General features: G+C 50.8%; 1 protein-coding gene across 3 annotated transcripts in view; it reads left to right on the top strand.

Annotated features, from left to right (window-relative positions):
• Positions 1-18,904, top strand: part of LOC137323499 (tubulin alpha chain-like) — a 122,244-nt gene that overhangs the window by 98,918 nt on the left and 4,422 nt on the right. For 2 of the 3 annotated variants that reach the window (XM_067987019.1, XM_067987022.1), the window contains exon 2: positions 17,159-17,381. In XM_067987019.1, the coding sequence (XP_067843120.1) occupies positions 17,159-17,381 (223 nt within the window). Of the gene's footprint in view, positions 1-6,675; positions 6,812-17,158; positions 17,382-18,904 lie in introns of those variants that run through there. The other variant, XM_067987020.1, reaches the window with a different exon arrangement.

The raw sequence follows: 18,904 nt of genomic DNA, 5'->3' as shown, positions 1-18,904 counted from the left end.
TCCCCATTATAAATTCTCCCGTTTATGACTGTAAGGGACCTACATTTGTCTTCACTAATCTTTTTCTTTTTACATACATGTAGAAGCTTTTACAGTCCACTTTTATATTCCGTGCAAGTTTACTCTCATACTCTATTTTTCCCCTCTTAATCAACCTCTTGGTCCTTTTTTGCTGAATTCTAAACTGCTCCCAGTCCTCAGGCTTGCTACTTTTTCTGGCAACTTTATTTGACTCCTCTTTGGATCTAATTCTATCCTTAATTTCTTTTGTTAGCCATGGTTGGGGCGTTTTTCCTTTTGTGTTTTTGCGCCAGAAAGATTTGCCTTTTTAATATTTTTAGACATCTTAACATTTTTATGTACTCTGGCCCTATTTGTCTTACTATTTTTTCTTACCCGGACCCTATTTGTTAGTGCACTCTTTTGTTTGTACGCTCTGTCCCTTCCTGACACAATCTGGTTATCCTTACCCCAATCACTTTCCTGCGCTGCTTCCTTGTCTTTTCTCTTTAGCATTCTAGATTTCTCTCCACCGGGACCCTCCCCCCCCCTTATTTAGTTTAAAGTCCTATCTACATCCCTAGTTATTCGATTTGCTAGAACTCTGGTCCCAGCATGGTCCAGGTGTAGTCCGTCCCAATGGAACAGCTCTCTCTTTCCCCAGTTCTGGTACCAGTGCCCCATGAATCGAAACCCACTTCTCCCACACCAATCTTTGAGCCACGCATTCATCTCCCTCATTCAGCATTGCCGGTGGCTGTGAAGGCCACCGTGGTGCTGAATTTCTACGGTTCAGGGTCTTTTCAGGCCTCTGCCAGCGACATGTGCAACATCTTGCGGTATGCAGTGCACTGCTGCATAAGGGGGGTCACAGACACACTGTACCACATGAGGAACAGGTTCATCACCTTCCCTCTCCACAGAGACAAGCAGAACGAGCGAGCACGGGGGTTCGCCCGCATTGCTGGGCTTCCCCATGGTGCAGGGTGCCATTGACTGCGTGCACATTGCCCTGCGTGTTCCGCATTTCAACTCGGCCGTCTTCGTCAACTGAAAGGGCCTCCACTCCCTCAATGTGCAGCCGGTGTGCGATCACACGCATCAAATCATGGAGGTGTCACGACGCCTTCGTTATGTGGCAGTCCAACGTGCCAGCTATCTTTCACCCACCTCAGCTAGTCAAAGGCTGGCTACTGGGCGACAAGGGCTATCCCCTCATGCCGTGGCTCATGACTCCGGTCAGAAACTCACGCTCACGTGCACAGCAGGCCTATAGTGAGAGCCACGCTGCCACACGCAACATCGTGGAGCACACCATAGGCCTCCGCAAACAACGCTTCCGCTGCCTGGACCGGTCTGGAGGAGCCCTGCAGTACTCCCCTGAGCGGGTGGGCAGACTCGTGGTGGTCTGCTGCATGCTGCACAACCTCGCCATCATGAGGGACCAGCCTTTGCCACCAATGATTGGAGAAGAACCTGAGCAAGAGGTGGTGGGTGAGGAGGAGGAGGAGGGGGTGGAGCCGGAAGAGGAAGAGGAGGAAGACGCGAGGGTGCAACAGGAACCACACGCCTTGTCTGCAAGGGCTCTGCGTGCTCGCCTGATCCGTGCCCGCTATCAATAATGTCAACTACATCCCCCAACTCACCAACAGTCCTACACTCCCCACCTTTCTGCTTCCATTAGACAAATCGTCCTCCATCTGATTACACATTGGTGTCCACCTTAGCTCATTGCATAAATAAAAACCACCACCAATTGCAAATTCAAAGTCTCATTTATGGATTAATAAAGGAAATTATGCAAACGTAACAGAACTATTCACCTTTGCTCATTCCCTTAGTGCCTGTTGTCCGTGTGTCTTTACCCTATCCTGGTGCTCCTACGAGGTGCTTCCCCAGTGGCTGGAGCATGGGTGGTGGGGGGGGGCTCCTGGCCTTCAATGGAGGAGCGCGCAGATGGCCTTGGAGGACGACCTCGAGCAGCTCTGGGCCGGCAGGGCCCGGCTTCAGACTGCACCATCGCAGCCTGGGCTGCAGCAGCCCGGCCTGGCTGGCTGACAGGCAACAACAAGGGGGCACTGGCGGAGTGGCAGGGGGTGGGAGCAGGAAGGCTGTCGTCCTGAGAGAGGACAGCAGGCCCGACTGCCATGGCGCCACTGACGCTCTCCCGGGGCGGTGCCTCAGCACTCCTGGTGATCGGCTGGAGAACGGATTGCCGGAGTGCTGTGACGCCCTGGAAGCCCCGTTCCACAGTGGTCCCCAGACCCACGATAGCTGCAGTCTGAGCTTTCAAGCTTCCAAAAAATTTGCAGGGCTATGAGGAAAAGGCCAGGGGGAGTGGGACTAATTGAATAGCTCTTTCAAAGAGCCGGCACAGACACGATGGGCCGAATGACCTCATTCTGTGCAGTATTCTATGACTAAGGCTGACTGCTTTGGTGGCCATATTCGGCATACAGCACACATTTATTTGTCCACATCTTTGCTAGTTGAGCCACTGGGATACATTGTTTTCATTTCCCCAAATAGTTTTGCATTTTCCATTTCTACGAAAGATTAAAATCATTTGCAAATCCGATTGTGATATATGCAAAGCCTCCGAGAGGTGCAAAGAGCTGGTCTGGTGAGCGGGGGGAGGAGAGGTGGGGGGGGGTCGGGAGAGAGCAGGGGCTGATGCCAATGGAATACAACGTGGGGAAGGGCGGGGAAACGAAAGGCATTTATAGCTGGACACGTTCCAGGAACGTTAAGCCCTCTGGTGAGGGAGTGAGGGGGTTGGGGGGAGGGGGTGGAGGGAGCAGGGAGAGGCAGTGCCAGAAGGCTCCCGACAGTGAGAGAGATTTCAAGGTTTCTGTGGCTGATGATACCAAAAGCAGAGTGTCTGTCGATGCTGCCATTGTGAAAGTGCACTCTGATGCGAGGGGAGAAAGGACTCAACAACAACTTGCATTTATATAGCGCCTATAACATCCCAAAGCGCTTCACGAGAGTGTTATCAGACAAAATTTGATACTGAGCCACATGAGGAGATGTTAGGACAGGTGACCAAAAGCTTGGTCAAAGAGACAGGTTTTAAGAAGGGTCTTAAAGGAGGAGGGGGAGGTGGAGAGGTAGAGAGGTTTATGGGGGGATTTCCAGAGCTTAGGGCCTTGACAGCTGAAGGCACGGCCGCCAACGGTGGAGCGATGGAACTCAGGGATGCGCAAGAGTCCAAAACTGGAGGAGCGCAGAGATCGCTGAGGGTTGTAGGGCTGGAGGAGGTCACAGAGATAGGGAGGGGGCGAGGGCCACGGAGGGATTTGGAAACAAGGATGAGAATTTTAAAATCGAGGCGTTGCCGGACAGGGAGCCGATGTAGGTCAGCGAGCACAGGGGGTGAACGGGACTTGGCGTGAGTTAGGATACGGGCAGCAGAGTTTTGTATGAGCTGAACAATGTGGTGTGAATGGGGAAAAGAGGTGTAAAAGAAAATTAATTTCTTTCAACCGGGCGAGCGTTGAGAGCACTTTGAATCCAGAGCTGTCAACATTGGACAACTCCTAGATGTCAGATTTTCAATATCAATGACTTGCATTTCTATAACGTTGCGACAGGTCCCACTGCACTTCATGGGTGTGGGTCAGACCGAAGCAGGAGTAAGCAGTCAGGGGGGTGTTGACTGGAAAGCCCTATCAAAGAAGTAGGTTTTAAGGAGGCCTTTTGAAGGTGGGGAGAGAGGTGGCGGTGCAGAGTTCCTGAGTGTGGGGCGAGGTGAATGAGGGCACTGCGGCTAAGCAACCTGGGAAAGAGTGAAGCCTTCAGCGGACCAGCGATGGGAGTGAGTGGGGGATGTAGATGGGGTGGGTGGAAGAGTGGAGGTAGGATGGAGACAGGCCGTGACGGGATTTGTAGAGGAGGGTGAGGTCAATGCTCTGGGGGACGATGGGCTTGTCATCTGCTTTTGCAACTGCAAGACATCTTAAACACAATTGTCCCTTTTTTTGATTCCAGCCCTTATGGAGTTACTCACCAAACACACGGTTGTTGGCTGTCGAGGAACACGGGAAAGTACAGGGTAAAACTGTAGGTGTCAACTGACAGGGATAATCTGGGCAGCTGGATGGCTCAGTGGGTCAATATATTCACTGGTGTGATACTCAACCAGTATCAGGTGCCAGATGTGGCTCAGTGGCCCACACTCTTACCTTTGAATCAGAAGGTTGTGGGTTCAAGTCCCACTCCAGAGACTTGAGCATAAAATCTGGGCTGACACTCCCAGTGCAGTATGGAGGGAGTGCTGCACTGGTAGTAGGTGTGTTCTTTCAGATGAGATGTTAAACTCAAGGCCCCATCTGCCCTTTCAGGTGGATGTAAAAGATCCCATGGCACTATCTTGATAGAAGAGCAGTGGAGGTGTCCTGGGCCAATATTTATCCCTTCACTAAAATCAGATTATCTAGTTGTTATCACTGCTGTTTGTGGGATCTTGCCGTGTGCAAATTGGCTGCTGTGTTTCCTACATTACAACAGTGATTACACTTCAAAAGTATTTCATTGGCTGTAAGGCACTTTGGGATGTCCTGAGCTTGTTGAAAGGCACTGTATAAATGCAAGGCTTTTTCTTTCAACCATATGGATAAAGGAAGGGCCTGGGTTCAATCTCTGGCCTACACTGCCTGAGCAGACCTCAGCTGGGATGCCAATGGAAATCTGGACTAGGGAGAAGTTGGCCAAAAATGCATCTGGGTGGATGTTGGGCGAGGATGGTATAGGACTGGGAATTAATGCTTTCCACAACGTAATAGCTTGCCAACACACACCGTCTAAAGAAAGAAAGAACTTGCATTTATATAGCGCCTATTCAAGACCTCAGGACGTCCCAAAGCGCTTTCCAGCCAATGGTGTACTTTTGTAATGTAGGAAACACAGCAGCCAATTTGCGCACAGCAAGCTCCACAAACAACAAAGTGATAACGACCAGATAATCTGTTTTTTAGTGATTTTGGTTGAGGGATAAAAATTGACCAGACACCAGGGAGAACTCCCCCACTCCTCTTCGAAATAGTGCCATGGGATCTTTTACGTCCACCTAAGAGGGCGGACGGAGCCTCAGTTTAACATCTCGTCTGAAAGGCAGCACCTTCGGCAGCACAGCACTCCCTCAGTACTGCACTGATTGCAGTGTTAGCCTAGATTATGTGCTCAAGGTCTCTGGAGTGGGACTTGAACCCACTACCTTCTTGACTCTGTAGGTGAGAGTGCTACCCATTGAGTCATGGCTGACACCTAAATGCATATTTGATTAATGGCCATATGGGCGAGGTACAGGAAGGCTGTTAGTGCCTATGGAACTGAACCCTGGCACAACTCACTCAGTCCGGAAAAGAGAGGAGGGGGAACGGGAGACAAACAGAAGTTTAGCTGTGGGGGGGGGAGTTGTATGTTCAGTTGGTTGAGACAATGAGTGACTGAGTAACACAGACAAGGATGTTCCTAGGTTCAGTCCCGAGTCTGTGCTGTATTAGTTGATCTCAACCGGAGTGGCAGTGGTAGGAGAGGGGGTACTGGAGGATGTCTAGTGCCTGTGGAACTGTACCCCAAAAGGAGTCAGCACCTTCAGGAGAGGGGGTACTGGAAGGTCCGTGTGGAACTGTATGCCAAAGGAGTGGGCATCTTCAGGAGGGAAAGGGGGGACTTAATGGAAAAAACATGGGAGGAAAGTACATTTTAAGTGCGGGGGAAAGTAAATAATTTGCCAATCGGATGACTGTGACGAGCCCTGTGTTGTGCCTGGGTTTGGAGGTGGAAGTGAGCTGCTCTCCCTGGGGAGGAAGGGTCTGCCTGTGCTGATGGGTTTGAGTTGGTAAGTGTTCCTGTTTTTGACCTGCCTCTCCCTCTCAATCTCACTACCACTCCAGAGGGTCCCAGTTCTGAAATGTATGTATGTATATTTATATATTTACAGTTCCATTAAAGTCCTTCCTTTATTCTTGTTTCACTAAGATGTCCCTATTCCTCTCATATAACTCCACCATCTTTCTTTCTTTCTTCCTCTCTCTTTCTTTCTCTCTTTCTATCTTTCTCTCTTTCATTCTCTCAATCTTTCTTTCTTCCTCTCTCTTTCTTTCTCTCTTTCTATCTTTCTGTCTTTCATTCTCTCAAGCTTTCTCTTGTCCTTTCTCTCTTTCTTTCTGTCTTTCTCTCTCAATTTTCTTTCTGTCTTTCTCTCTTTCTATCTTTCTCGTTTCCTTTCTCTCTTTCTGTCTTTCATTCTCTCACTCTTCCGTTCTATTTTTCTTTCTCACTCGTTCTGTCTTTCTTTCATTCACTCTCTTTCCCTCTTCTTTTCCTATCTTTCAACATTTTTGCCTGTCTGAAAAAACAAAGTATGAATTGCACCCGTAAACCAATTGTTCCGTTTGAGTCACAGGAGAGGCTAATCTACCTCATTGGCATGTGCAAACCACCTTGTTAATACACCTTTGTTTAGTATCTTTTGCATAATGAGAATACGCACAACCACCTTTTTGCAAGGGCTGCTTTTCCCCCCCCTCCCTCTTGTCACAGTGGAATGGCTTTGCTATTCACGTTCCCACTAACCTCGCTCATATACTTGCAGCATTTAGTCATTTTGATTGCTGTAATATTTTTTAAAGCAATCCCCATCCTGTGACGTGAACAGCTGTATAAATAGGGTCCCGGGACAGCTGGATTCCGTTGTTTCTCCCTGTGCCTCGTTCCCTATTGTTCCTAGTTTGAAGTGGTTGGTTCTGTACAGTCTCTCATCCTACACCGACCAGCTCGGAGAGAGAGAATAAAGACATTTAAAATGGTAAGTGGGCTGAACTCGGGCTGTGTGGCCCAGACCTTCAATCTGTTGAAACTGGGAGAGGAAATTTCTTTGTTTTGTTTTGATTTAAAGTTGTGGATCTGAGCCTGTGGTTTGTGGGGACTCGCAGCTCAGCCTGAGCGATCAGTCCTGGTCAGAGGGGATGGATCACTTTGTAATTGGGATTGTGGGGAGTGGGGAGGGTGCAGGGCGCAGAGTCCGGGTAAATCGGGGAGCAGCGGATTGGGGTTAAATTGGAGGCTGAGGAGAGGGGGCAATGGAATCTCTTTAAGTCGAACTGATCCTAGTGGGGAAATGTTCCCAAAAAAATCTGTTTGAAATTAGCCCCCCCCTGCAGATGGAGGGGGAATCCCATTGAGGAAAAGGAGAGGGTCTTGGTGTCCAGACGGGGGCTGACTTTGCCCCCCTCCTCTCCCCGACGTTGGATATCCTCACTGACCGCTCCTACTGACCCCCTCCTCTCCCTGGGGCAGGGTATCCTCACTGACCGCTCCTATTGCCCCCTCCTCTCCCTGGGGCAGGGTATCGTCACTGACCACTCCTATTGCCCCCCTCCTCTCCCTGGGGCTGGGAATCCTCACTGACCGCTCCTATTGCCCCCTCCTCTCCCCGCGACTGGGTATCCTCACTGACCGCTCCTATTGCCCCCTCCTCTCCCCGCGACTGGGTATCCTCACTGACCGCTCCTATTGCCCCCCTCCTCTCCCTGGGGCTGGGTGTTCTCACTGACCGCTCCTATTGCCCCCTCCTCTCCCTGGGGCTGGGTATCCTCACTGACCGCTCCTATTGCCCCCTCCTCTCCCTGGGGCTGGGTATCCTCACTGACCGCTCCTATTGCCCCCTCCTCTCCCTGGGGCTGGGTATCCTCACTGACCGCTCCTATTGCCCCCTCCTCTCCCTGGGGCTGGGTATCCTCACTGACCGCTCCTATTGCCCCCTCCTCTCCCTGGGGCTGGGTATCCTCACTGACCGCTCCTATTGCCCCCTCCTCTCCCTGGGGCTGGGTATCCTCACTGACCGCTCCTATTGCCCCCTCCTCTCCCTGAGGCTGTGTATCCTCACTGACCGCTCCTATTGCCCCCTCCTCTCCCCGCGACTGGGTATCCTCACTGACCGCTCCTATTGCCCCCTCCTCTCCCTGAGGCTGTGTATCCTCACTGACCGCTCCTATTGCCCCCTCCTCTCCCCGCGACTGGGAATCCTCACTGACCGCTCCTATTGCCCCCTCCTCTCCCCGCGACTGGGTATCCTCACTGACCGCTCCTATTGCCCCCTCCTCTCCCCGCGACTGGGTATCCTCACTGACCGCTCCTATTGCCCCCTCCTCTCCCCGCGACTGGGTATCCTCACTGACCGCTCCTATTGCCCCCTCCTCTCCCCGAGGCTGAGTATCCTCACTGACCGCTCCTATTGCCCCCCTCCTCTCCCTGGTTCTGGGAATCCTCACTGACCGCTTCTATTGCCCCCCTCCTCTCCCTGAGGCTGGGTGTTCTCACTGACCGCTCCTATTACCCCTCCTCTCCCTGGGGCTTGGTATCCTCACTGACCGCTCCTATTACCCCTCCTCTCCCCGAGGCTGGGTATCCTCACTGACCGCTCCTATTGCCCCCTCCTCTCCCCGCGACTGGGTATCCTCACTGACCGCTCCTATTGCCCCCTCCTCTCCCCGCGACTGGGTATCCTCACTGACCGCTCCTATTGCCCCCCTCCTCTCCCTGGGGCTGGGTGTTCTCACTGACCGCTCCTATTGCCCCCTCCTCTCCCTGGGGCTGGGTATCCTCACTGACCGCTCCTATTGCCCCCTCCTCTCCCTGGGGCTGGGTATCCTCACTGACCGCTCCTATTGCCCCCTCCTCTCCCTGGGGCTGGGTATCCTCACTGACCGCTCCTATTGCCCCCTCCTCTCCCTGGGGCTGGGTATCCTCACTGACCGCTCCTATTGCCCCCTCCTCTCCCTGGGGCTGGGTATCCTCACTGACCGCTCCTATTGCCCCCTCCTCTCCCTGGGGCTGGGTATCCTCACTGACCGCTCCTATTGCCCCCTCCTCTCCCTGAGGCTGTGTATCCTCACTGACCGCTCCTATTGCCCCCTCCTCTCCCCGCGACTGGGTATCCTCACTGACCGCTCCTATTGCCCCCTCCTCTCCCTGGGGCTGGGAATCCTCACTGACCGCTCCTATTGCCCCCTCCTCTCCCCGCGACTGGGTATCCTCACTGACCGCTCCTATTGCCCCCTCCTCTCCCTGAGGCTGTGTATCCTCACTGACCGCTCCTATTGCCCCCTCCTCTCCCCGCGACTGGGTATCCTCACTGACCGCTCCTATTGCCCCCTCCTCTCCCCGCGACTGGGTATCCTCACTGACCGCTCCTATTGCCCCCTCCTCTCCCCGAGGCTGAGTATCCTCACTGACCGCTCCTATTGCCCCCCTCCTCTCCCTGGTTCTGGGAATCCTCACTGACCGCTTCTATTGCCCCCCTCCTCTCCCTGAGGCTGGGTGTTCTCACTGACCGCTCCTATTACCCCTCCTCTCCCTGGGGCTGGGTATCCTCACTGACCGCTCCTATTACCCCTCCTCTCCCCGAGGCTGGGTATCCTCACTGACCGCTCCTATTGCCCCCTCCTCTCCCTGGGGCTGGGTATCCTCACTGACCGCTCCTATTGCCCCCTCCTCTCCCCGCGACTGGGTATCCTCACTGACCGCTCCTATTGCCCCCTCCTCTCCCTGAGGCTGTGTATCCTCACTGACCGCTCCTATTGCCCCCTCCTCTCCCCGCGACTGGGTATCCTCACTGACCGCTCCTATTGCCCCCTCCTCTCCCCGCGACTGGGTATCCTCACTGACCGCTCCTATTGCCCCCTCCTCTCCCCGAGGCTGAGTATCCTCACTGACCGCTCCTATTGCCCCCTCCTCTCCCCGCGACTGGGTATCCTCACTGACCGCTCCTATTGCCCCCTCCTCTCCCCGAGGCTGAGTATCCTCACTGACCGCTCCTATTGCCCCCCTCCTCTCCCTGGTTCTGGGAATCCTCACTGACCGCTTCTATTGCCCCCCTCCTCTCCCTGAGGCTGGGTGTTCTCACTGACCGCTCCTATTACCCCTCCTCTCCCTGGGGCTGGGTATCCTCACTGACCGCTCCTATTACCCCTCCTCTCCCCGAGGCTGGGTATCCTCACTGACCGCTCCTATTACCCCTCCTCTCCCTGGGGCTGGGTATCCTCACTGACCGCTTCTATTGCCCCCTCCTCTCCCCGAGACTGGGTATCCTCACTGACCGCTCCTACTGCCCCTCTCCCCGGGAGTCCAGGCTGACAACTGTCAAAACCCCTGCCGTGCATAGGGAATTAAACCCCTAACCCCCGCCCCCACCGCCAACATCCCATTAATAATAAGGCTGCAAACGTTTAATGGGTGCATTCTCCCCAGTGCATGAGTCGGTGTGTGTGTGTATGTGTATTTTTTTCTCTCGATTTCTTTATTGCTGCAAAGGGGCCTTTTCTGGACTGGGAAGAATCTGATTTAAGAAGGGGCGAGCGGGAGGGGACCCTAAACTTGGGTGAGTAGAAAGTTAATCTGAGACCCCCGTGTGGCATTTATAACCCTGCAAATGGTACATTGTTTGACTAGGTTAATATTGCTTTATTGGGAAGAGGCAAATGATTTCTATTAATCTAATCTAACAGGTTTTGGTTTAGATCAGTGCATTGCATTGATCCTAAACCCACATTCCGATTGTGTGACGGCAGCTCGCCATGAAATTAAAGCTTTTTTTGCAAAACGCATTTTTTTGCCCTTTTTCTTGGCATTGTGCCAATCTCTGTCCCATTTCCTGGCAGCGCTGTAATAAGTCAGCTTCTGTTTCCATTCAGCAGTCCTCTGGTTTCTGTGGAATTTGGGCTGTAGTTATACTAACTTGCAGCTGGTAACACCTGTGTTGTATTGTGACCCACCTCTGGCCGGAATCGTGTGCTGGGCGCGCGCGTGTGTGTGTGCGCGTGTGTGTGCGTGAGTGAGTGTGCGTGTGTGTGTGTGTGTGCGTGTGTGTGTGCGCGTGTGTGTGCGTGAGTGAGTGTGCGTGTGTGTGTGCGTGTGTGTGTGCGCGTGTGTGTGCGTGAGTGAGTGTGCGTGTGTGTGTGTGCGTGTGTGTGCGTGAGTGAGTGTGCGTGTGTGTGTGCGTGAGTGAGTGTGCGTGTGTGTGTGCGTGAGTGAGTGTGCGTGTGTGTGTGCGTGAGTGAGTGTGCGTGTGTGTGTGTGCGTGTGTGTGCGTGAGTGAGTGTGCGTGTGTGTGTGCGTGTGCAAGTGTGTGTGTGCGTGTGTGTATGCATGTGCAAGTGTGTGTGCGTGTGTGTGTATGCATGTGCAAGTGTGTGCGTGCGTGCGCGTGTGCGTGTGTGTGCGCGTGTGTGCACGCATGTGCATGTGCGCGCGTGTGTGTGTGCGTGTGTGCATGTGTACGCATGTGCGTGTGTGTATGTGCGTGTGTGTATGTGTGTGTGTGCATGTGTGTGTATTATCAAGAGGACCTATGGGACTCCAACTAAAAAAAACAATGCAAATATGTTCCATTTCTGCCTAGTTTCTCTCTTTTTTTATTTTCGTTCTTTTTTTAAAATGTTCTTTTTTTAAAATTTTCTTTCTTTTCTTTAAATGTTCTTTATTTTCATTTTCTTTCTTTCTCTCTTTCTCTTTCTTTCTCTCTTCCTTTCCATCTCTCTTTCTCTGTCTCTTTCCTTCTCTCTCTCTCCTTCTCTCCTTCTCTCTTTCTTTCTTCACTTTTGCGTGTCTGAAACGCAAATAGAACAGCGACAGTATGAATCGCACCGTAAACCATTTGTTCCGTTTGAGTCACTGAAGAGGCTGATCTACCTCATCGGCATGTACAAACCACCTTGTTAATACACCTTTGTTTAGTATATTTTGCTTAATGAGAATATGCACAACCACCTTTTTTAAAGGGTTATTTTTCCCCTCCTGTCTTGTTGGAATGGCTTTGTCTTTGCAGTTTACCTCCGCCACTCAGGAGTAATTATTTACAATTGAAGAAAGGTTACGGCAAGGAAGGAGGCCATTTGGCCCATCAAGTTCGCGCTGGCTCTCTGCAAGAGCAATCCAGCTAGTCCCACTCCCCCGCCCTTTCCCCGTAGCCCTGGAATTTTTTTTCCTTTCAAGTACTTATCCAGTTCCCTTTTGAAAGCCACGATTGAATCTGCCTCCACCACCCACCTCTGAGAGAATTAAGTTTCTTTCTCTTCCCTGTCCGCAGTTCGGTTCCACGTTCGTCTCAGCTGAATTCGTGTTGGGAAACGGGACTGTGCTCAATGCAAATATGATCTGACCAGAGACTGGAACAGCCATCTGAGCTAATCATCTGAAAAGAAATATTTTCCAAGCACTTGGATTTCAATAGTGTCCCTCATATAGATGTTGGCTGTGGCTCAGTGGGTAGTGCTCTCACCTCCTAAGTCCGAAGGTTGTGGGTTCAAATCCCACTCCAGAGACTTAAGCATAAAATCCAGGCTGATACTCCCAGTGCAATATTAAGGGAATGCTGCACTGTTGGAGGTGTGCTGTCAGTCAGATGAGATGTTACACTAAGGCCTCAGGTGGATGTAAAAGATCCCATAGCCACTATTCCAAAGAAGAGCAGGGGAGTTCTCCCTGGTGTCCTGGCCTTAAATGTGTGTCCTCTGGTCACTGACCCTCCTAGTGGTGGAAACAGTTTCCTCTATCAAAGCCCTTTGTGATTTTGAGCATCTCCCCGTAACCTTCTCTGCTCTAAGGAGAACAATCCCAGTCTCTCCTCAGCACTGAAGTCCCTCATCCCTGGTACCGTTCTATTAAATCTCCTCTGCACCCTCTCCAAGGCCCTGACATCCATCCTAAGGTGAGGTGCCCAGAGTTAGTTCTTTGAACTCTTGAACTCACCCACCTGAGAGAGGCTGATCATCCAGACCTCTACTGCAAGAATGGCTTGAGATGATTTGGACTTTTTGGGTGGTGGGGAGAAGAAAGGGGGAAAAAATTTGCATTTAGATCGCACCTTTCATGACCTCATGATGTCCCAAAGCGTTTTATAGCCAATTAAGTACTTTTGAAGTGTAGTCACTGTTGTAATGTAGGAAACAGGGCAGCCAGTTTACACACAGCAAGATCCCACAAACAACAATGTGATAATGACCAGACTGTTTGCTAGTGATGTTGGTTGAGGGATAAATATTGGCCCAGGACACGGGGGAGAACTCTCCTGTTCTTCTTCAAAATAGTGCTGTGGGATTTTTTTTATGTCCACATTGCGATTAAAATATATTAATCGCAACGTACAGTAACCGTGACCACCCCCCCAACCCCCGCCCCACCCCAAGGGAGCACCCGGGCAGGCAGGCGTCTGAGCCCAGCACGGGTCGCGTTCCAGACGCCGCCCTGTGACTAATTACGCCTGGTCACTTTGTGACTCTCTCGCTTCCAAATTCATCCGAAAATTCGATCCGGAGCAGCAACAAAGGGAGAAAGTGCTCCTCCTTCCTACAGGGAATTAAGGTAGAGAGGGCAGATGGGACTTTGGTTTAACGTCTCATCCGAAAGACGGTACCTCCGACAGTGCAGCACTCCCTCAATAACACACTGGAGAATCAGCCTTGATTATGTGCTCAAGTCTCTGGAGCTTGAATCCACGACCTTCTGACTCAGAGGCAAAAGTGTCACCAACTGAGCCAAGCTGATACTATCTTCAGTGTCATTGTATACGGCTGGCGCTGAGACTGACTTGCACTTTTTTTTGTGCAAGTTCGGACTCCTTGTCAGGCGAGGCCCTCAAGTTTGTATTGTAGGAAGTGGTGTTCTAATTTTTAAAAATGTTATATTTTATTTGGAAACTAATAGGGTAGCAGCCATTCAAGACTGAGATGAGGAGGAATTTCTTCACTCAGAGGGTTGTGAATCTTTGGAATTCTCTACCCCAGAGGGCTGTGGATGCTGAGTCGTTGAATATATTCAAGGCTGAGATCGATAGATTTTTGGACTCTCGGGGAATCGAGGGATATGGGGATCGGGCGGGAAAGTGGAGTTGAGGTTGAAGATCAGCCATGATCTGATTGAATGGCGGAGCAGGCTCGAGGGGCCGTGCGGCTTAGTCCTGCTCCTATTTCTTATGTTCTTATGTTTTTGGAAGTGGGGACCTATTCCATGGTATTGGTTTAGGGGCAGAACCAGCCATGGACAAATACACTGTGCTCTGTATAGATGTAAGGCTAAGGGTGGGGAAGGTTTAAGACCTTTCAGCTTTAGTTTCTGGAAAGTGGCTTTTGTCTTCTGCTACTGACCAATGTTGTGCCTTAATTAAGACAGAAAGAATGATACCGGGGCCAAAAGGGTTAAATTACGAGGGCAGGTTGCATAGACTAGGCTTGTATTCCCTCGAGTATAGAAGATTAAGGAGTGATCTAATTGAGGCGTTTAAGATGATTAAAGGATTTGATAGGGTAGATAGAGAGAAATTATTGGAGGAGTCCAGAACAAGGGGGCATAACCTTAAAATTAGAGCCAGGCCGTTCAGGGGTGATGTCAGGAAGCACTTCTTCACACAAAGGGGAGTGGAAATCTGGAACTCTCTCCCCCAAAAAGCTGTTGAGGCTGGGGGTCAATTGAAAATTTCAAAACTGAGATTGATCGATTTTTGTTAGGCAAGGGTAATAAGGGATATGGAACCAAGGTGGGTAAATGGAGTTAAGATACAGGTCAGCCATGATCTAATTGAATGGCCTACTCCTGTTCCTATGTTTCTAAGACATAATTTGGGAAGTGAAAATAACTCCCTCCATTCAAACTGAAAATGAAGAGGAGATATTATGCAATCAATATGCGTTTTTATGTTTGCCTGGAACATGCTGTGGAGTCCCTGAATTTCAAACGCTAATTGGAGCCGTCTCGGCCCTCAGTTCTGATATTCCCTCCCTAAACCTCTTCACCACTCTCTCCTCCTTTTAAGACCCTCCTTAAAAACTACGGGCGCTAAATTGGGCCGTGTAGCGCCCGTTGTTTCGGTGCTACGCGGCCTCTCCAACATCCAAGATGGCGCCTTGGTTGCGCACGCACGTTTCCAGCGTGACGTGTGCCGAACGCCATCTTGGTATAGGAGTTCGCGCAGGCGCAGATATGTACCCTGGCTGTATGTAAAGTAAGGAGAAAATGGAAACAATCAGTGTGCAGCGCTGATATAAAGTGATAGACACCATTTTGGGACTTAACGCTCAACTCAACGCACAGTGTTAACCCCAGCCACCTGGACATGTCTTAAAGTGCCTGGAGGACCCCCCACCAGCGCTATTCAAAGGGACCATGCAGGATTTACAGGTTAGTGGCTGGATCATTGCTTCTGGCTGCCGAGATATTTGTAACTGTTTTTGGAGGCCTCCTGTACTTAAATACCAGGATGCAGGGACATAGCCTAACATTTAGAGCCAGGAAGTGCAAGAGTGAAGTTAGGAAATGCTTCTACACGCAAAGGGTGGGAGACATTTGGAACTCTCTTCTGCAGACGGCAGTTGATGCTAGCTCACTTGTGAATTCTAAATCTGAGATTGATAGATTTCTGTGAATCAAGGGTATTAAGGGATATGGAGCCAGGTCACAGCTCCACCATGATCTCATTGAATGGTGGAACAGGCTGGAGGGGCTAAATGCCACTGCCACTTGCTGCCTCCTGATATGCGCCATCTTCTCCTGCATGAAAGCGGGTCGTGTGTCTGGGTGATGTGCCTGTCATGGTTGAATAGCTGCCAGTGTGTGTGACCTGTGAGTTGTGGGCGGGCGGCTTGCAACAGTGGTAATGTGTAAGGGTGAGAGGAAGCATCTGATTGGAAGAGTTGAGTACTGATGGAAAGAGTTTGTTGGTATGTGGGTGATGGGGGGTGTAGTGCGTGGTGCAGTTGGTAGGAGACGCCACCTGAGAGTTGACCTCACTCACCTTGACCACTCATATCAAAACACTGAACTTCTTCCTGCACTGCATCCATGTTCATGATGCTGTGCGCCTGGCATTGACTTCATCCCCTACTGTCTCCCACTGCCTTTTGGGTATATGTCTGGAGGGCCTCTTGCACCCCCCACACCCCCCCCCCACCTCCCCGCCCCTGCAGATATAGGATGTCCCTCCTTCTGTCCACCTCTTGCACCAAGGCCTCTAGTGCATCAGCAGAGAACCTTGGTGCACGCACTCTCGCAGGCCTGGTACAAACTCAGATCAACAGACTGGTGAGGTCTGGCGTGCAGATTGGAGGATGTGGGATTTAATAGTGCACAACCTTTATTCAATGTTTTTAGCATAACTCATCAGTGTGTAAACAGAGGGATGGGATCTGCATCTGTGTTTTACGTGTGCGATGTCTGATCTCCAATTCAGACTCCGTGCAGACAGCACACTGTTATATTCAGCAGATAACAGGTACCAGCTACCTTTAAGAGATTTCTAACGGACAGCCTGCCTTTAAAAGATTGGCGCTCCCTCTGCTGGTGGAAAGAGCAAGTTGCACGGAATCCTCGTTCAACGCTGATTTCCAGCGCAGATTGCAGGTTAAGTCCTCAGGCCTGACGAAAGTCTCGTCCTGCCTGCGCAGGGGCCATTGGGCGTGGGGTAATAAGGCATCACGCTACCCCCACCCAAAAACAGCCCTTATCCGATTTGTCCCCCTACATCTTTAAGCAAGCTTTTAGTCACCCCTCCTTCTTTGGGCGTGTACCAATTTTATGTCTGATTACGCTCCTGTGAAACGCCTCACAACATTTTGCTAGGTTAAAGGTGCTTTATAACTATCAGGAAAGACTGAACAGGCTGGGTCTCTTTTCTCTAGAAAGGAGACGGCTGAGGGGTGACCTGATAGAGGTCTTTCAGATTATGAAAGGGTTTGATAGGGTAGACACAGAGAAGATGTTTCCACTTGTGGGGGAGACCAAAACTAGGGCCCATAAATATAAGATAATCACTAATAAATCCAAAGGGAATTCAGGTCCATATTCCTCTTAATTCCATTGGGTTTGTCATAAGTTTCTTGTACCCTTTCTGACTCTCGAATATCTGCTATCTAAGTTAAATCTCTATAGTGGCTGGACGTCTTATTACAAAGTTCATGTGAGCACTAATTACTCAAAACTATTAACTACTTTATTAAGCATTTGATTTAAGGCCTCTCCTGTTTTAGTTGTCCAATTCTAAATGCTCGTTGTACAAAACCTACATTGCATGCACGTAGCCTGTTCCAATATACCTGGAGCTGGCTGTAAACATTCAGTACCTATTCCTCTCGAAGATCCCACTAATTGTTCACTTCCCTTGCAGCGTGAGTGTATCTCCATCCATGTTGGCCAGGCTGGCGCCCAAATGGGCAATGCCTGCTGGGAGCTGTACTGTTTGGAGCATGGTATCCAGCCCGATGGACATCGGCCCAAAGGCAGAAGCGCTGGAGGGGCAGACGATTCCTTTGACACCTTCTTCTCTGAGACGGGAACTGGAAAACATGTGCCCAGGGCTATCTTTGTGGACCTGGAACCATCTGTGATTGGTAATGGATATAATCGTCGATAAAACACTGTACTGGAACTTTTACGCAGCGGGTTGTTGTGATCTGGAATGCACTGCCATACATCTGGAGTGTGGGAACACATTCAGTAGTAACTTTCAAAAGGGAATTGGATAAATACTTGAAGGGGAAGAAAAATTTGCAGGGCGACTTGGGGAAGGAGCAGGGGGAGTGGGACTAATTGGATAACTCTTTCAAAGAGCCGGCACAGGCACGATGGGCCGAATGGCCTCCTTCTGTGCTGTATCATTCTATGATTCTAACCCTTTGTTCAAGATACTCTTGAGTCTCGAATAGGAGCCTCCCTCCCTTGAACAGTCGGTTGTGTTTGAATCACCAGGTATCGTAATATCATAGTAGATACAGCACAGGAGGAGACCATTCAGCCCATCATGCCTGTGCCATACTTGTGCCTGCACCGTGTTTCTCCTCTCTAATGCGTCATCCTGATGCCCATTCCTCTGCCAAATTAGTTTAAACCCTCCCCTACAGCACTAATTAACCTCCCCGCGAGGGCATTGGTCCCAGCCCTATTGAGGTGCAACCCGTCCACCTTGAACAGATCCCTCCTGCCCCAGAACCGGTCCCAATGCTCCAGGAATCTGAAGCTCTCCCTCCTGCACCATTTCTCCAGCCACGCATTAACCTGTCTTATCCTACTATTCCTATACTCAATAGCACATGGCACTGGGAGTAATCCAGAGATTACTACCTTTGAGGACATTGCTGCAGGAGTTCCTCAGGGCAGTGTCCGAGGCCCAACCATCTTCAGCTGCTTCATCAATAACCTTCTCTCCATCATAAGGTCAGAAATGGGGGTGTTCGCTGATGATTGCACAGTGTTCAGTTCCATTCGCAACCCCTCAAATAATGAAGCAGTCCGAGCCCGCATGCAGCAAGACCTGGACAACATCCAGGCTTGGGCTCATAAGTGGCAAGTAACATTCGCGCCAGATAAGTGCCAGGCAATGACCATCTCCAACAAGAGAGAGTCTAACCACCTCCCCTTGACATTCAACGGCATTACCATTGCCAAATCCCCCACCATCAACATCCTGGGGGTCACCATTGACCAGAAACTTAACTGGACCAGCCATATAAATACTGTGGCTATAAGAGCAGGTCAGAGGCTGGGTATTCTGCGGCGAGTGACTCACCTCCTGACTCCCCAAAGCCTTTTCACCATCTACAAGGCACAAGTCAGGAGTGTGATGGAATACTCTCCACTTGCCTGGATGAGTGCAGCTCCAACAACATTCAAGAAGCTCGACACCATCCCGCTTGATTGGCACCCCATCCGCCACCCTAAACATTCACTTCCTTCACCACCGGCGCACTGTGGCTGCAGTGTGCACCATCCACAGGATGCACTGTAGCAACTCGCCAAGGCTTCTTCAACAGCTCCTCCCAAACCCGCGACCTCTACCACCTAGAAGGACAAGGGCAGCAGGCACATGGGAACAACACCACCTGCACGTTCCCCTCCAAGTCACACACCATCCTGA

This window comes from Heptranchias perlo, chromosome 7 (assembly GCF_035084215.1).
Source record: "Heptranchias perlo isolate sHepPer1 chromosome 7, sHepPer1.hap1, whole genome shotgun sequence".
Lineage (NCBI taxonomy): Eukaryota > Metazoa > Chordata > Chondrichthyes > Hexanchiformes > Hexanchidae > Heptranchias > Heptranchias perlo.
The sequence above is the reverse complement of the archived record's forward strand: the minus strand, read 5'-3'. Positions and strand labels throughout refer to the sequence as shown.